The 19263-nt window shown below is 46.0% G+C and overlaps 1 protein-coding gene across 19 annotated transcripts in view; it reads left to right on the top strand.

The window, feature by feature from the left end:
* HIPK2 (homeodomain interacting protein kinase 2) overlaps positions 1-19263 on the top strand; it is a 175906-nt gene that overhangs the window by 117230 nt on the left and 39413 nt on the right. For 15 of the 19 annotated variants that reach the window (XM_036926084.2, XM_057504811.1, XM_057504809.1 and 12 more), the window contains 7 exons: positions 81-204; positions 477-596; positions 2327-2413; positions 4107-4291; positions 9269-9431; positions 12814-13021; positions 13962-14083. In XM_036926084.2, coding sequence (XP_036781979.2) covers positions 81-204; positions 477-596; positions 2327-2413; positions 4107-4291; positions 9269-9431; positions 12814-13021; positions 13962-14083 — 1009 coding nt within the window. The remainder of the gene's footprint in view (positions 1-80; positions 205-476; positions 597-2326; positions 2414-4106; positions 4292-9268; positions 9432-12813; positions 13022-13961; positions 14084-19263) is intronic. The other 4 variants (XM_057504815.1, XM_057504814.1, XM_036926081.2 and 1 more) reach the window with 1 other exon arrangement.

Genomic DNA, 19263 nt, shown 5'->3' with positions numbered 1-19263 from the left:
TAGAATTTTACATAGAATTCATATAGAAGCAGCCACAGCATTTCCAGATTGCTATGATTTCTTCCATTCTTCCTTTTTAGGGCCCCTGAGATCATCCTTGGCTTACCATTTTGTGAGGCAATTGATATGTGGTCCCTGGGCTGTGTCATTGCAGAGCTGTTCCTGGGCTGGCCGCTATATCCAGGAGCTTCAGAGTACGATCAGGTGGGTCCAGGTGGCACAGGTATTCAGCACAAGCGCTCTCTTCATTTGGATGTTTTATAACATGACGTACAGATGGGATCGTGGGGTTTGTCTCCTGATCCTTGCTTCTCTTAGCCTCACTGTTCTTTTTTTATCTTTCTTCTCCCTTTTTCTTTGATCACTTCTTTCTTTCCCTACAAAATTGTCATTTTTCTCAAAGGCACTAGAGCCATTAGTACACATATGTACAGTGACAGGAAAAGCCCTGACCTCATTCTCATCTTTTCTTGCAGATTCGGTATATTTCACAAACACAGGGATTGCCAGCTGAATATTTATTAAGCGCAGGGACAAAGACAACCAGGTTTTTCAACCGTGACACAGACTCACCGTATCCTCTGTGGAGGCTGAAGGTAGGAAGGGCGTCCCCTCCATTCCTCACCAACCCCCAGCTCAGGGAAGGATGTGGTCTGACTGGTGGGGGGCTTTTGACATCTGCATGTTGATCCTGGACCTCACTTTGGGGCAGCCAGCCGTGTGGGGGAGGGATGGCTGCTGTTGACACTTGGCGCAGATGAACTGGAACAGTCAAAGGCACCCCTTTGCTTGGCCTGCTGCTGTCAGCAGAGCTCCATCCCAGAGCTCTGACTGCTAAACTCCCGGATTAATCCAGTACACCAAGGTGACCTCTCGGTTTGTGCTAGAGAGAGAAACGGGCCAGGCACTGCCCTCGAGGAGCTCTCGGTCCAGAGCAAGACTGGACCCCGTGTGTGCGTGTGTGGTTGCTGAGGGGAGGGAGCCTTTAATACTGTGGCTGAGGGCCAGGGAGGAGCAGTTGAGCTGGGCCCTAAAGGATGAAGGGGTCCTCCAGGCAGAGGACACAGTGCAAGCAGCATGGCATCCTAAGGCCCCAGGGAGGGGCTCCTTGCCCCTGCTGGCAGGTGGTATGGCGCACCATTGCACACCATAAACTTTTGGTGGTTTTACTTCGATGGAAACATATTTTGTTTTCACTTTGATCTGTGCCTAGTAATTAAAATGAGTGTATTTTCCTGAGAAGGAGAAAATGATGTAAGTCTTAAGTATGTTTTATGTTCATTTTAGGTGTTACTTTTTCTGTAAGAGAGTGGGTGGGGTTTTTTTGACAGAAACCTTAGCCAAATTCTAATAAGATTTAAAGATAACGTGTGGCCACTCATTGCAAAAGATTTAGAGAAGAGATCTGGGAGCTAAGCAGGCCGTCTCAGGCTACGGATGGGCGGGCTGACACGCGGCAGCTGCGAGGGTGAGGTCAAGTCCAGTCAGAGAGCCCAGGCTGGAGGAGGGTCCGGCCGGGCAGGGCCAGGGCTCACCTCTGTGTCTCAGGTAGGAGCCTCAATCCTACCTGTCCAGCTGTTCCCAGCATGGAAGCCTGGAACTCCTTAGCTCCAGGAAAGCTTCCCTTGAGGGAGACTTTGAGGACTACTTACCTGTCCTCATGGATGAGTCCAAAGACCCATAGTAATTGGGTTACTTCCTAGACCAAGGCCAGTGCAGGAACCGCGTGTGCGCGCCAAGCCCCAGGCAGAGGGGCAGCACAGAGCAGAGACTCTGGAACCAGCTGCCACTTACTGGCCCTGCAACCTTGCCAGGTCCCTAAGCTTTCTGTCCTGTTTCTCCTTCTGGGAAATGGGTTGGTAACTGACCTGCCTAAGATGCTTGTGATGAATACTAGCTGAATTCATGTGCTTTAGAATAGGGTGTGGCACACAGTGAGAGCTATGTGTACAAGAGGCTGCTAAATAACATTAAAATAAAATTCTAAACAGTGTGGAAAAGGGCTTCTGCTTTTCCACGTATGGAATCTTACTTTATCCCTTAAACTTACAGAAGAATGTTGAGCTATCAGGCATGTGACGATGTAGCTCAGCTTGGAGTCCTCTGGACCTGGCTCAGAGCAGGCCCCCAGCAGGTGCCTGTGGGAAGGAAGGGAGAGGGTGAGGTAGTGTGCAGGGTGAGAAGGGGAAGCAGTTAGCATGCAGTCACTTCAGGAAGAATCAGTCTCCTTCCCTGAGAGGTGGGGAAAGGCCCTCAGTGAGGGTTGGAGTTACAGTGTCTGGGACGTAACTGACATTACCAGTCGGCTTTTGCCTCTCCTGACCAGACACCAGATGACCATGAAGCAGAGACAGGGATTAAGTCGAAAGAAGCAAGGAAGTACATTTTCAACTGTTTAGATGACATGGCCCAGGTAAGCTGTGTGGGTGAGTATGCAGCATTAGCCCTTTGAAACCAAGCACAACAAGACTTCTGCCAGAGCAATATGGGAAGGCAAGAGAAATCCACATTTCCCAACTGCGAGGGTCAACCTAGGCCTTACCCAGTGATGTGCCTGCCTTCGTAAGAACACCACTGGGGTTGCGGAACATTTTCAAAACCTTACACCAGCTCCTTAAAAATAGCTCCAGTTTATTAGGTTCCCATTTGCAAACTAGTACTGGCCAATCTTCCTGATGTTTTCATGAGAAGAATTTAAGCTCATTGGTACATTTGAGTTCCACAGCCATGATTCAAGGCTGCCATAATAAGGTGCCACAAACTGGGCAGCATTTATTCTCTCACAGTTCTAGAGGTTGGAAGTTCGAAATCAAGGTGCCAGTAGGGCCATGCTCCCTCCCGAGGCGCTAGGAAGACCCTGTCCCAGCCTCCCGGTGGTCCCTGGTAATCCCCAGGGTCCTTTACTAACAGCTGTACCACCCCAGGTGGCCTCCATCCCTGTGTCCCCTCTTGTCTCCCTCTTCTTTCTCTTGTAGAGGTACTGGTCATTGCTTTAGGGCCACCCTGCTCCAGAAGGACCTCATTTTAACTTGCTACATCTGCAAATGTATTTCCAAATAAGGTCACCCTCACAGATACCAGGGACTTAACGTATCTTTTGTGGGGACACAGTTCAGCCCACTGCAGTCAGTTTCTCTTGGCTCACTGGAGGGATTACAGGCTCTCACCTTTATGCCCAGAGAAAATTCTTGAACTTTAGCTATTTTTAGTGTAAAAACTAGTCTAAAATCAGGGCAACCCAAAGTGAGTTTTTCTCAAAAGCAATGAGAAGTAAAGCTATAGACCAATGAACAGTTAGCACACCTCTTGCTGAAAGATGAGTATAACCAAGAATCATGATTGAGTAAAGTATACTTGTCAGTTGATTAGAAGCTTAGATCGTCTGGGAAAGTGAAATTGCTTTCCAGAGCATGTCTTGGAAAATATGGGAAGTACCACCGAACAAGTCTTTAAAGGCTATCCTAGTATAGACTTGCTCTTGGAAGAGAACTCCTGTGTGCAGAACTTGCGCTGGTCTTGGCCCGAGTAGCCCGTGAACACAGGCACAGCAGTCACCCCAGCCCTGACTCAGGGGCCTGCAGGAGGACTGTGGACTGTAGCTGCAGGAAGACGACACTCAGGGCTCTCAAGGCTAAAGAAGCCTTTTGCATCTTGTTGTTTACTGCTTGGTTGTGGTTATTGTTTTTTAACTGTGGTAAAATACACATAAATGACAACTTTGTCATTTTAGCCATTTTTAAGGGCCCAGTTCAGGAGTGTTAACTACATTCACAGTGTCACGCAGCCAATCTCCAGAACCCTTTGCACCTGTGGTCAGTCAGCGCGGTGTGCTGGGAGGCGCCAAGCGAGAGCAGCGTGCGTCCTGCCCTGCCCCGCCGCATGTCTGCAGGTGCCAGCAGCGGCCCTTGCCCTTCCCCACGCCTGGCCTCCCTCCGCCCTTCCTGCAGAGAATGGCCACACCCTCTGGGCAGTAGTAACATGAGGCCTCCCATGGGGCAGCCGCAGCCGCCCAGGATCGGGAAGAAAGGCTGAGAGATTAAGATGGAGCCGCAGGGCAGAGAATAAGGGAGCCAGGGTCTTGGTAACCAGTCCCTACTTGCTTCCAGGTGAACATGACAACAGATTTGGAAGGAAGTGACCTGTTGGTGGAAAAGGCGGACCGGCGGGAGTTCATTGACCTGCTAAAGAAGATGCTGACCATAGATGCTGACAAGAGAATCACTCCCATCGAGACCCTGAACCACCCCTTTGCCACCATGACACACTTACTCGATTTTCCCCACAGTACACAGTAGGTGTCCTGCTTGATGGTTTATACCAGAGGTCAGCAAACTTTTCCTTTAAAGCCCCAGATAGTAATATTTTAGGCTTTGTGTCCAGACAGTGGCTGTCACAACCACTCAGCTCTGCTGTTACAGCTGAAAGCAGCCATAGACAATACACAAACAAATACCGATGCTGCGTTTCAGTAAAACTTTATTTATAAAATCAGGTGACGGCCAGATTGGGACCTTGGGCTGCAGTTTGCTTTATACCAAAAAGGAGAGGATGGTAGAGCCTGGGAGGGACCAGACTGTGGGGGTCCCCGCACAGCAAAGGCACTTTGAGTGCAGAAGGTCACACCCAGAACCCTTCCGGAGTAAACCAGCTCTAGTTGGGTTTGGGTTTGTTCATCATTCATTCATTCATTCATTCATTCCTTGAATGTGGTGTGTACTGTGCCAGGCACTGGGGTGCAGTGCAGGGTAGAGCAGATGAGGCTGCCGCCCGTTGGAGCTCAGTCTACAGGAGAGAGAATGGCACCACCAAGTGACACCCACATGATCGGCTGTCACCAGCGAACACACATGGTGTGTGTGATGTGGGCCTGGAACAGGGGAGCCTCCCTTGGGGCAGGGCAGGGAAGACCCTGCGGAAGTGGCCACTGAAGGATGAGCCACAGGGGACCAGGGGAAAGGCCAGCAGAGCAGAAGGGCGCTGCTCATGCAGAGACTCCAGGGTGGGCAGCCAGAGCGCTGGGCAGAGTGGGAGTGAGGTGGCCAAGGAGAGCCAGCCAGGGAAGCCTTCCATGTTAAGCATTCGGGGTCTTTATCCTAAGAGTGATGGGGAGTCACTGTAGGACTTTGAAGCCAGGGAATGCCTGGTTAGAGTCATGTTCAATGAAGATCTGCCTGCTTCTGCACATCAAGTCAAATGAGCCTGGAAAAAATGCCCATCAGATTTGGCAACGTAGAAGTTGCTGGTGACTTGGGGAAGCTGTTTCAGTGGGTGGTGGAAACAGAAACCCATTCTGCAGGTGGCAGAAATGAGGGAGGTAAGGAGACAGGTTCAACTAGGGATGCTGGGGGCAGTGGGTAAAAAGAGGGCTGATTAGATGGGGGTCTTTTAATGTGAAAGAGACTTGAGCAATTCAAGATGCTGATGGGAAGTGTCTGTAACAAGTGAGAGATTAAAGATAAAGGGTGCACAGAAGATTTCCCAAGAAAATGGGAGGGGCTGGGATTCAAGCCAGGTGGAGGAGCAGGCCAGCAGGCAGCGGGGGCGGGTATCACAGGTGTGCTGGCTTAGCAGTGGGATGAAGGGAGTTCTTCAGACAGCTCCTGTCTTGATGAGAGGAAGGTGACTGGTGGTTTAGGAAGGATGGAAAAGTTTGGGTAGTTGGAGCAGAAGGTGGCAGAGCAAACTGGACAGAGCAATACAGCATAATTGGTGCACAGGGAGGTTGGGCATGACTAGTGCCAAGTGTGAACTCCCCAGGTGAAGCATAGAGAAAACAGATAGTAGGGTTCATCCAGGTTGGAGTTCACCAGGCTGCTAAGAGAAAAAGGTTGACAGACTTAGGATATTGGTGAGAGAGCAGCCAGAATTCAAAGCAACAGCTATTGGAGGCTCCAGTGATGGGGAAAGGCCCTGAAGGTGGGAGGGCTCCCAAGAGATGGGGTGGTGTGATCAGCTCAAAGATCAGTTATTCTGTAATAGTTGAATGAGCCAGATGGGTGAAAATGTGGCTGGGGGCGGGATGCTTGAATCTGTGGTCTGGGGAAATGGAGCAGTTTTAGGTTTGAGCATCCAGGGAATGGGCAGCCAGAAGTGACACCAGGCCACTCAAGATGAGGAGGAACTGAGAAGGTGGGGTGTCCGGCAGTAGTCAGTGTGACCCCTGACGTCTCCCTCGGGGACAGGAAAAAGTTAGTGGAAGACTGAGCCGGTGGCACAGGCCTCAGTGGGTGACAGGGAGAGATAAGGCCATTGGGCAAGAGGTGGGGGAGTGTTGGTTTGCGGAGGCTGCAGTACTGCACCACTGAGTGCTGGGGGCTCTAACAGCAGAAATTCACTTCCTTACCATTCTGGAAGTCCAAGATCAAGCTAGTTTCTTCTGAGGCCCCTCTGCTTGGCTTGTAGACGCCTGTCTCCTCCCTGTGTCCTCACGCAGCCTTCTGTACATGTCCATGTCCTAATTTCCTCCTCCTCGTAAGGCATCAGACTGGGGCCGACCCTAAGGACCTCATTTTACCTCTTCAAAGATTTCGTCTCCAAATCCAGTCACATTCTGAAGTACAGGGGCTTAGGGCTTCAGTATTGTATTTGGGGGGCATAGTTCAGCCGCTAACACTTCATCCCCTCCACCCTGAGGCACCCGCGGTGTGAAAGGATAAACAGTCAGACCCCTGGTGTCTGCGGAGAAGCAGTGCACTCAGGAATGCTCCAGACCCTAGTGAGGGTTAGGAGGAGGAGGACACATGGGAAGCGGCTGGATGAGAGATTTGCAGGTCCAGTTGGCACTGCCCTGGCCACACTCAGACGGGGCCTTACCTTAACCAGCCTGCAAACAATGAGCGCTTCCTCCATTGCAATTCTGCCCCTTATCAGTGGTGTTAAGCAAGTCAAATTGCATTGCAACAACCAAAAGCGTGCGTCTAATTTAGAACTGTTTGAAACCGCCAGGACAGAGAAGGAACTTGGACCCCTCCCTTGCAGAACCTCATTATGGGATTTGTCCTGTTTCTGGGTGTGGCGGGGGTGAGTCAAGGGGTGTCGCTCTGTTCCACGGAAAGGACGCAGACTTGGTGACTGATTACTGGGCAAGGCTCCCGAAAGATCAGTCAGGAGCGAAGTGGGGTGACTGGGAAGCAGCTGTGGGAGGAGATGGGGGAGTGCTCTCCTGGGGCTCCCGTTAGCCATCTGCACTGGGTCAGTGAGACAGTCACCCCCATAAAGTTGGGGGCGCGGTCAAATGACCTCAGGGTCCCGCCCTTCTCTGGGCTCTGCACCGAAGCAACAGTGGAATCCGAGCACGGAGACCGTGCGCATGAGCTTTGAGTTCGGAGCTCAGAGTGGGACCAAGAGTATCGCTGCCAGTTCAGAACTCAGAAAACGGGCCTCAGAAGGAAAGACGGGTCCTTGAGCACAGCTGGCTTACCTGGGAGTAGGCTTGATCCCTAAGGGCCGCTAGAACTTGCTGGGAAACCCATAAGAATTCCAGGCCCACCCTGCCGAAGACCCTCATCCTTGGGGCTGCCGCAGAGCTGCCCCAGCATCTAGACGAGCAGGTGTAAGAGAGCCCACTCATCTCTCCACGGGAAGGTTCTAGTGCACACTAGCCACACCCAGAAACAGGACAAATCCCATAATTCCTCAGAAACCCATTCTCATAGAATTACCCCAAAGTGAAAGTGCTTATGCCTCTTCCTGAAAGTCAAAACTCAGGCCATTTCTGTTAGAAAGTTCTGAGTCAAAAAGCTTTCATTGAATTGTCACCAAACCATTGAATGCTTAAAATTCATTCCAAATAGAATACAAAATCCATTGTTTTATTCCTTCAGCCTCCATGTGAAAGCACTTAGCAGTGTGCTCGGTATTTAATACATGCTCAAAATATGTTGTCATTACCAACATTATTGTTGGTCTTTTAGCTCTTAGTTTCCATAGAAGACATTTTCCTTTCTTTCCAGGATCATCAGTCAGTAAATGTTTATTTGATGTGCATTGTGTGGCCAACATAAGTAGTCATTAACTCAGAAAGAAAGAGGATTCTTTGAGCATGTCAAAGTCAATTTGGAACATCTTTTATAGGAAGGATATTTGGGGATATCCCACCTACTTGGCCCAAAATATAACATACCTATAGTATTATATTTCTAATCTTAAAAATAGTAGAAAACCATTATGTATATTCAGTTACTACATTACGTTTAAAATAAGCATTTAAAATTAAAATTTAAATGCTATTATCTTGAAAACCTGCATTTAAGGAAAAGTGCGTTTAATTGACCAAGAACACAGAGACATGAATGAGAAGCGGTGCATGAATCCTGAAGGACGCGTCATGGTGGGTTTTCAAAACCTTGAGGCTGAGGCCCCTTGTAGCTTTCCTTTCCCCTGATGCCATGTCAGGAATATTTTACTGTTTTACTTTCATAGTCAGTGTTTTGTTTTGATTCACAAATACAGTGGAGGAAGAAAAAGAGGGAGAGAATTTTTATTTCATGGACCTGAACAAGAGTTAGAAAAGGAAAAGGCAGGCTGAAGGAAGTTAAAGAGGATGTACACTCGGAGATTGCTCTTGACCTCAGCAAACTATCCTCTGTAAACCTGTCCTTACTTGGAAAATAGGGGTGACAACCAAATCTGCCACTTGTGGTGGTTGTAGGACTGAGGAAAGGAGTACTTGCAAACGACTACCACAGCTCTCAATGAAAGGTAGTCACTGTTGCGAATTATTAGTAAGATCGTTCTCATTAATAACATGCACGATTCCAGTGGGGATTCCATAGGGTCATGATACTGGGCTGGCTGCTGCCTTGGCCGGCCCCTAGGTGGCGCTGGTGCCCCAGAGTAGCTGGGAAGGAGCTGCAAGGAGTTGCCTTCGAGGAAGGGGAGGCAGGTGGTGAGCCGCTGTTCAATGTTCCTTCCTAGTAGAGAGCGCGCATGTTTGTGGGCCAGAAGCCACACTGAAAGCTGAATGAGCCGTGAAGTTGGAGGTCGATCGGCCATATGAGGAAAATGCAGTGAGAGATTCTACCCATCCTAAGTAGGGGAATGAGGTAGTAGGTCAGTGGGCAAAGTGCATCTAAACGTGAACTCCTGCAAAGGCAGGCTTTGCGTGAGAAGTCCAGGAAATTCAGACCTAAGGTTACTGGGTTGTCTTGTTGACTAGGTTAACTGTTCTGTTCTCTTCTCTTCTCTCTTTTTTCTCCCCTCTAATCCCATATTATGTTACCCTCTTCTCTTTCTCTTTCCCTTACGCTTCTGCCTGGTGCACGAACAGTGTCAAATCATGTTTCCAGAACATGGAGATTTGCAAACGTCGGGTGAATATGTATGACACAGTGAACCAGAGCAAAACCCCTTTCATCACCCACGTGGCCCCCAGCACGTCCACCAACCTGACCATGACCTTCAACAACCAGCTGAACACTGTCCACAACCAGGTAAGTGGGGGCAGAGGGGAAGGTAGGCAGGCCTGACAGTGTGAGTACCAGAGCTTGTATTTTCCCACCAAACCTGGTCAGGAGGCAAAACTCCTCCAATATCGTATACAAGGGAAAAAATTATTCTGTTGTATGTGTACTGTATTCAACTACATAAGAAATTATTTGCTTCCAAGATCATTTCCTCTAAGAGGCCGAGGCATTCTGCCTTGACTACTGGTCCCATTGAAAGGTCCCAGAAAGGTCTCTCTAAGCAAGTAGTTTCTGAGATGGTACCTCATACTGCGTCACTCTGACCTGATGCAGGAATAAGGTAAAGGAGACGCTGAGATCCTCTTGGGCCTGACATCCGCTGGTAAGGAATTCTGGAGCTGGAAGAAACGTGGCGATCATCCAGTTCAGGCCCCTCCCCCACTGGACCCACACTGCTGGGTCCACAGGATCTCCCTTCGGGACAGATTAAACCTGTCCTTTCTCCAGGTCCTATCCTCTCGTCAGCCTGTCACCAGGATCCCAGCACCTAGAACTAAAATAGACCAGAAACCTAAGGTTTCCTTCCCACAGATTCCAACTTTTTGCAGGAAATTAGCAGAATCCAGCACCCAACATGCTGCTTGAAATATGGGAGACACCCAGGAAATCAGGAAATGTTTCCTGAATAAATAATCTCCCAAGTCCTAGCTCAGGCTGCCTCTGCTATTTAAGAGACTTTTACTTTTATTCCCATGTGCCAGTCTTAACAACTCTCCCCAAAAGAACTTCCCCTGGACGTTTTCAGTCTGAGTATCGATCTGCAGTGACAACAGTACCCCCGTGTGTACGCACACACACACTCGCACACCGCTCTAGAGGAGAGGAGTGCGTATGTCCTAATCCCGAAGCATGACTACCTCTGCCTGGCCATTCGCTCTTTTTTGACAGGTCCCCTGCTGTCACTGAAGGGTCACTGGTCCCTTTTTCATCCACCACCACCCTCCAACCCCCTGTTTTCCTGGCCATTCCTGTAGCGCACTGGGTCGCTGAGGCCTAGCTAGAAGAGGCCACCTGGAATCTGCTGCCCCCTGGGGGCCATCGGTGTCCTCAAAGCTTTCCTTAGAGGGAAGAGCTAATGCAAAGGCCTGGAGTCCAGTAACAAACATCCCCTCCAGTGCTTAGCCCAGCCCTGGGGCTGAGGCGTCCGCGGCCAGACCCAAGAGCTCCGTGACAAAGTGTCACCATCACCAGAACCCCTCACACCAGCAGGTGGAGAGGTTAACATCATAAACAAGTTCGTTTGAGTTGATGGCATCAGGCAGGGATTCACTGCCCGAGCACTTGAGACCCAGGCTAGGCCTTGAAGCACAGAGGCTTGGAGAGAATGCTGTGGGCCAGAGGGTTTGTCCAAGACAGCAAGGCCTGTGCTCACATCATGCTTAGAAAACAAGGAGACTACCTGGCTGGTGCCTGAACATGGAGAGCAGAGGGGGTAGATTTAGAAGGGGAAAGTTGGCTAACCCGGGAAAGGAGTGCCAGACCAAAGTGCATGTAAGTGTTGATTAGACAGTAATTGGAGATTTGGGGGCAGGGGTGTGATATGCACAGACTAGTCTTTTGGAAAGAACGTTCTAGCACAAGAAGGACTTGGAGAGGAAAAGTAGAGGCCAGAACATCACTAGTCAGAGCCTTACAGGGCCAGACCCCAGGGGAGAGGGCCTCAGCTGAGGAAGCAGCCATGGAAGAGTAACGGGCTCCAGGGACCCAGGGACCGTTCAAAGGAGCGGCCGCAGGACCAGTGACTGACCAGCAGGTGGAGGAGTTGAGTCCCAGTGTGGCGGCCTGCAGGGTGTTGAGGTCCCAAAGACGGAAGGCCAGAGGCACCAAGCCCTGAGGAGAGTCTGGACCTTCGAAGTGTGTATGTCCGGAAGCGGAGAGAACAGAGGAAATAACAAGGCATGGCATCAGCAGCAAAACAGGCATTGGCCACCTTGTGTGGCACACGCTTTCCCAGTCACGCCACCTGGAGGCTGGCTCTGACGCTGCAAGGTCAGATACCAACAGTGACACTATGGGCTTAAAACCCAAACATGTACACCGCATAATTTAGTGATTCCTTTCAAACAAATTGATTTGCTTTGCACTGAAATTCAGCATAAAATCTAAGCATAAAAAGCATGTAACATGAGACTTTATCCTTCCTATCATATTTGACACACATACATACCCTTCTTGAAATTCTGTTTTTGCATGTGTCCCAGATATCCCATGGCTCTTTCCCCCTCTTTCTTTAGTCCTTGAAACCTCTAGTGGCAAAGTGGCTTGAAACAATGTTGAACTTGAAACTATTCATTGGTAACCAACGCCTCTCGCTGAAGGATCGGGGTGAGGAAGGCTAACATGGGACTTACAGAGCCTGTTTTCTTTCTATGGCCTTGCTTCACATGGAAGTTGTCTCAGATGGTGTGTTTCTGAAGAGAAAGGAGAGGGGACATAATTTCAACACTCATTTAACCCATCTCCATGTAAATTCTCCTGACCCACTAGCATCTTCCCTGTCTTCCAACCCTAGAGGCTGAACAGCGGCATAAGGTACACTGGAACTCAAACAGGAAACCCCAGTCTGAACATGTCACTCTCCCTGTCTGTTTCTAGAGTGCATTTATTGGTAGTAACTGTGCTGTGCAGCATCTCAGGGTGTCTGTAAGCAGCACTACCTTTAGACCTGAGCAAGAGGGCCCCCTTCTGGGTCTGCTGTAGCCATCCTCCAGTTATGTGGGCTCCCATGCCACCCTCTGGGTACCCAGAACCCTGCGCCTGCACAGGCCTCTCCCTGGATTCCTCCTCCAAACTATGGCATGCACCACCAGGCCCAAGGGAGCAGGGGTGTGGACAGAGTTTGGACTGGACGTGTGCGCACCCAGAGCCCCTCAGCTGTGGGATGGAACTGGGCAGGGAGAGAAGGGGGCAGGGGTTCAGCTCACCCCCGTCACCATGCTCCAGTGCAGAACCCAAGGAGTCCTGGGATCCCAGACTCAAACCTGGCCTTCCAGGTTGTCATAAAGGTATTTTTGTCAAAGTGGAAGGGCAGAACATAGTTTCCAGCCTCATTTTTAACTTTGCAGGCATCCATTTGCACTCTTGCCCAGGCCCCACAAATGTTAGGAGCAGGCCTGAATATAAGCACCAAAGGTGATTCTGTGTCTCGTGTGGGAGCAGGTGCCTGCTTTTCCCTGAGACTTTTCACTGTATGTCCACTCTCCTCTGTTTTTGCTTTTGGGCTCTTGGTTTTTATTTGTTTGTTCTTCTTTGAGTTCATTTATTTGATTTAGATTTGTGTCTCCCAGCATGCCACCTACCTCATTTTTTATTTTTGTTTATTTTTGTTTAATCCCCATCATCCCTTTAGGCTCCCACCTCCACCAGTGCCACTATTTCCTTAGCCAATCCCGAAGTCTCCATACTAAACTACCAATCTGCACTCTACCAGCCCTCAGCGGCATCCATGGCTGCAGTGGCCCAGCGGAGCATGCCCCTGCAGACAGGAACAGCCCAGATTTGTGCCCGGCCTGACCCCTTCCAGCAAGCTCTCATCGTGTGTCCACCCGGCTTCCAAGGTAAGAATGAGCAGACACAGCCTCTCAGCTGCTTCTGATCTGACAACCTCTGGGGCGCTGGCACCCACCGTTTTCTGTCACGCACCTTCCTCAGAGAGAAGCCCTTTTCATTTCTTTCGGTGAGAGCACTGCTATCACTGAACTTGCGGGCCCCTGTCCTACTGTGGCCAGCCTGGGAACAATAGGACCTATGCTTCGGCACCAAGTCACTTTGTTGTTATTCTCACCACCTGCCAGTGATTTGGTCCCCGACCAGCTGTCTGTAAATAAGCACATTGTTTGTACTCTATTGTTATGCTGATGTCAGCTCTTGCGTTTCCTCACACAAAGTCGCCCCGGTGTGGGTTCACTCTAGAAGACTGCCAATCTCTAACAGCCTGCAGAGTCCCAGTTCTCACGCAGAATATAAATCTGTCTGAAAAGTACCTCCGAGGCTCCCCAGTGATTGTTTGGCCGTGTACCCCAGTGCTCTCCTCCTGAAGACTAAGAAGCTAGAGTTGACTGTGTGCTTGGTTACAACTTACACAGAACTCCGGGAATTTGTTTCTGCAGACCCCACAGTGTGAGCAGGTGTGCGCTTGCTCAGTTCAGAGTCAGTGCGATTCCAGTGGGTTTGTTCGCCGTCTGCCCTCCACCCCTGGCTTTGACATACATGGAAATGTTTTCATGGCAGAAGCCATTGTTTTCCTGTTGTCGTTTGTCAGCCTAACTGTGGCACTTTCAGCTTTGCAGACTCCTTAATTTGCCCTTCTGATCTTTGGAAACATTCAGAATTGTTCTTTGTGGGTTATTTTTTTACTTAAGTTAGAAACTAAAGGGGACACTTCCAAAGGACCAGGTGATACCTGGTGGGGACTGGTGGCTGGCTGGGAAGCTTCTCATCCAGCCGTTTCTGAGCCCTCGGCTAAGCCCTCTCTCCCTTGCCCGTTGTCTGGGTCAGGATTGCAGGCCTCTCCCTCGAAGCATGCTGGCTACTCTGTGCGAATGGAAAATGCCGTTCCCATCGTCACCCAAGCCCCAGGAGCTCAGCCCCTCCAGATCCAACCTGGTCTGCTTGCCCAGGTAATTCTTTTTTTATTATTACTGCCATTATCCTTGTTAATGTTGTTCACCAGAGGGAAGTGTCTCTGCTAATCCCCTCCCTGGCAATGAGTTAGGTGCTTCAACTCACTAGAATACATCAGTAATATTCAGAATGATCCCGAAGGGAATTACCTTCCTAAGTATTTAGCTTATAATTCCAGGAAGAAATTTAGACACAGGGAGAGTTTGGGGAAATTATTATTATTATTATTGTAGCTTTATAATGCAAATTAATATGGGAGACATAGGTTTTAATCCTGACTCTGCTAATAACTCTCTGTGACTGAAGGCAAGTCAGTGAACATTTCTTTGCCTCAAATTTCTTTCTTGTAAAGTCAAAATTATTTTTTTTTTATAGAGCCAAAAAGAGCCTGGGAGATTATCTCCTGTTTTCATAGTTGGAAAAATAGGCTCACAGAAGCTGTGAGCTAGAACCTTCCTTATCATATTCTGATAGTAGAATGAGCTCACAGAGGTGAAAGTGGTTGAAAATTTGTAAAGTGTTGTGGAAATTTAAGGTAACATGATGCACTGATAATATAATCAGTCCTTTATGACACCTAAACAAATATCAGCATTATACCAGGCCCTTTGTACTTGTTAATTGCTTTAATCCCCACAACAACGCAGTAAGTAAGGTATTTGACTGCATTTGACAAATAGGGAAAATGAGGCACAACTACTGGCTCAAACTCACAGAGCACTTAGGTGGCAGAACCAGGATACAAACCCGAGTCTGACCTAGGCATCTGTATTTAACCACCATGCTGTATTGCCTCTATATAATAATTTCCACTGCTGGGTGTTAGGCACATCATGGCCTAAATGTTGTTAGTTTAGAAGTGCCTCTATTTTTATGTAAGTTAAGTTCCCAAAGGCTTTTCTCAAAGTGTTCCCACAGATACTATGTATGTAGTCTTCTGTTGAACAGAAGTTTTTGTTTTAATTTTAAGGTAGTCAAATTGTCTAAGTCTGTTTTGGGCTCTCTATTCTGTCCCAGTGGCCTAGTATCTTTCTGTCTTAATCATTATAACTTTTTTAAATTTCTTGGTATCTGGTAGGGAAAGCCCTGTTCTCATATTGTTCTTCAAAATTTCCTTGTCTATTCTTGTCCCTTCGCTTTTCCATATAAATTTAAACATGATTGTTATGTAAGAATTTCAGTTCAAAACATAAAAACCCTGATTATTATTTACTGGACTTGTGTTGAATTTATATTTACTTTAAGGATAGTTATCGTCATTTCACCCATGATTATGGTTTTACTCTATTATATATTACCTTCCATTCCTTTCATTAAGCTTTTTTTCGTTAGAATAATTCCTATTTTACAAATTTTATTGCTCATAATAATTTTAATTATATTTTCTAATTATTTGCCTTTGGTTTGTAGGAATGTAATTGATTTTTGGTCTGTTAAGTTTGTTATCTAGCAGTCATTCTAAACTGATCTGACTGTTCCTGTGAATTCCCTTGGATTTTCTATTTACAGGTGATGTAGTTTTTTTCCTTTCCAATCCTTATCTCTTTTATTTCTTTTTCTTATATCTCTGTGCTGACAGCACCTCCAAAACAGTATTTAATAACAGTATCTGTATTAGACATCTTTAATTTGTACCTAACTTTAAAAGAAATTCCTCTAGCTGTTCACTCTTCGGTAGTATTTTTTTTTTATGATGAGTATTTGATAGAGGAACTTTGTCAAGTATATTAATTTTTAAAAATGTTGAATTATATCAAATGTTATTTCTGCACCTATTAAAAATGCATGTGCTTTTTGTTCCTTAATATTCTTGTATTTCCAAAATAAGCTTTATTTGATCATGTTGTATTTTATATATTCATATGCCTTTCAATACTGGATTATTTGTTAATAAGGTAGTATTTTTGCACCTATGTTCAAAAGTGAGAAATGACATATAATTTTCATATTGAATCCTTTTCTGATTGGAGCATGGAGGCTACACAGTCTCATAAAGTATGGTGGATATTATTATCTCTTCTTCTGTTTTCTGGAACAGCTTATTTAAGATTGATATTAACCATTCTTCATCTCTGTTCTTAGGTCCAAATTGATGCTATAGGTGACCACTAACACCAGCTTCTGGCGGCACTCAAAGTTTTGTCTTGCTGACTGTCTATAATCAAAAACCTTCTATATTTAAAGCAGGCCCACTACCTCTGTCTCTCTTGCTGGTCTTCACAGCTTCCTTTAGTTTGCACAGTTTGGTAGTAGGGAGTTCAGAAAAGGCCAGGATAGGTCAAGAGAAAGACTTCAGTTCACGCCAGGGGCAAAATAGCTTTTTCATACTTTATCTGAGTGGCAGAAATCCAGGCCAGCCTCCCAGTGCTCTCTTCTGTGAGCCAAAAATTAAAGAATTCACATGTACTTTAAAGGGTACATATAGAGCCTTATTGTGTTTGCACAGTCTACCCTAGTAAGCCAGGAACTGTCTCTGAACAATAATCGGCATCTCTTAGTAGCCGAAGTAGTCATTCTTCATTGTTCAGTTTGGTGGAAACCAATAGGTTTAGCATTTCTGATATTGTTTCTCCTTTAATCAGAGCAGGGAAGAGCGTTACCTTTCACTTACTTGAAAAAGGTTCACTAGAGTGCTGTAAATCTCCAAATAGATTTAACCTAAAGCTGTAATTGGAAAAGTGAACTAAAAATACATGTACAAAGGTTTTAATCACTCTGGTGTTATAACAGGGAACTAACTGCTAGAATCAATTAGCATGTTCATTGGCAGGAAATTTGTTAAATAAATTGAAAATTGATGTGCCCATAAAATGGAATACCTTGTAGCCATTAAAAGGGACGTGGTAGACCAATATGTCCTGACATGCAAAGATTTCTAAGATACATTAAGTAAAAAGCTTCCTGCCCTCTCCAGTGTCACGTGGAATCTTTCTCTTTGTTGGTCGCTTTTTCTATTTGTCACTTAACCAGCCCACGCCAGTATGTTCAACCTGTTAGGCTGAAGCTGTCTTCTAGACATTTTTAAATGGTCCCTTCAAAGGACAAAAGTAAACTAACTTGCAAAACTAGTATGGTGCCTTAAAAAAATGCAGTAATTAAATTTCTACTTCCAACTGTGGGAGATGAAGACTTAGCTCCCTAACCCGCACCCCCACCTGCACAGCACATGCACACTCACGCCCACGCTCCCTGTCTCACACTCACTCTTCCTCTCTCCCATTCTTCCCATCTGATTTTCTTATTCAACCAACCTCACATTATTTACACAATTATTGTCATCAGTATTGTGTAATATTATTCTCAGCTCAGCCTCATAATATATAGTGATTCTATTTCCTCTCCTGGACAACTGTTTCTCCTGGAGTTAATGGTTGTCTCATTCTTTCATTGGGTTATGTATCTCTGAATATAGATATGGATATATAGATACCTGTTCTTATATATGATCTTGCTTCATGGGGTTTTGTTTTTTTTTTAAGTCTGTGGGGACATTAATTACAGGTTTTTGGACATTTTATTCTAATTCCTATGTTGTTTTGTTTCCTCTGGGTTTCCTTTTTGTTCTAGTCTCTTTCATATTAGAAGCTTCCTTTAACACGTGGTAACCCTTGGTGAGCATATTTAGGATCGGAGGACTAAAAACCTAGCTGGGAAGCTCCAGGGGAGGTGGGACTTTCAAATATGGGCTTCTCTGTAGGCTCTTCATTTTTGAAGGTGTAGCCCAGCATTTTTGTTGGCAAATCCCTGATCCTTACATGTATCTGTAGTTTCTTCTCTTGGACAGCTTCCCTAGAGAGAATCTTCCAGCCTCCTGCTTTGAGAGGGAAAGAGGAGGAGGATATAAACCTACATACCAGGAATATGGGAACTGAGGGGCAGAGGATTCTCATGATTTAATATGCAGATGTGACCTTAGATTCCTTCCAGTCTGCTAATTCCTTGATTGCCCTTCTGTTTTCTAGCTTCTAAAATTTTAACTGTTATTGTCTCTCCCTGTTATCTTTGTCCATATGAACCTATATTTTTTTTTACTCTTTCACTATCATTTTTGTTGGGTTTAAAGAAAGAGAGAGAGAGAGCAATACATGTATAGGTTTAATTTACCACATTTTCAGGGAAGTTATTTAACCTCTCAGTGTTTCATTTTATTCATCTGAGAAATGGGAGGAAATAATAGTCCCTACCTCATAGTACTGGTGTTTTGATGAAGTCAGAAAGCCTATTTATGGTCCTAGCTCTGTGCTAGCTCTTGGCACACAATATGCATCAAGAAATATTAGCTCTACAACCCAAGTGTCCATCAATAGATGAATGGATAAAGAAGATGTGATACATATATGCAATGGACTATTATTCAGCCATAAAAAGAAAAATCCTCCCATTTATAACAACATGGATGGATCTAAAGGGTATTATGTTCAGTGAAATAAGCCAGGCAGAGAAAGACAAATAACAAATGATTTCCCTTATTTGTGGAGTATAAAAACAAAGCAAAACAGAAGGAACAAAATAGCAGATTCATAGACACTGAGAAGGGACTAGTGGTTACCAAAGAAGAGAGGTTGAAGAGGGTGGGAAGGAGGGGGAAGGGGATTAAGGGGCACAGTAATTCACAATCACAATATAATAGGTCAGTCACGGGGATGGTAGTATAGCATCGTGAATACAGTTAATGATTCCGTAACATCTTACTACATTGATGGACAGTGATCGCATTGGAGGGGGTGAGGTCTTGATAATATGGGTAAATGTTGAACTACTGGTGTCTTTGAAACCAACATAAAATTGTGTATCAGTGATACTTTAATAAAAAAAAAGAAATAGTAACTCTAATATTATCTCTAATCTTATAAATTATAGAAATGTGTAATGAATTGAACATATCCATCAGTGAAAGAGGTAAAAAAAAAAAGCCCTTTATCCCATCTCTTTGAGGTAAAAAGTTAATTCCATTTTAGGGAACTAAGGGAAAAATGACATCTTTAGCTTGATATTAAGATTTGTTAATTAAAAATGCTATTAGTCAAACACATGCTTTTCACGAGATCTGAAATGAGTTCCAGTCAGTACAAATCTTATTGCCAACAAAATTGTTATTCATTTAACATTTTGAGCTCATAACTGTTTTAGTCAATTATATTACTTTTCTGCTTACTGTGTTTTAATTCAGTAAACT

The sequence above is a fragment of the Manis pentadactyla genome, chromosome 7, assembly GCF_030020395.1.
Source record: "Manis pentadactyla isolate mManPen7 chromosome 7, mManPen7.hap1, whole genome shotgun sequence".
NCBI classification, from domain to species: domain Eukaryota; kingdom Metazoa; phylum Chordata; class Mammalia; order Pholidota; family Manidae; genus Manis; species Manis pentadactyla.
Note: the sequence above shows the minus strand (reverse complement) of the source record. Positions and strands in the feature narration are given on the sequence as shown.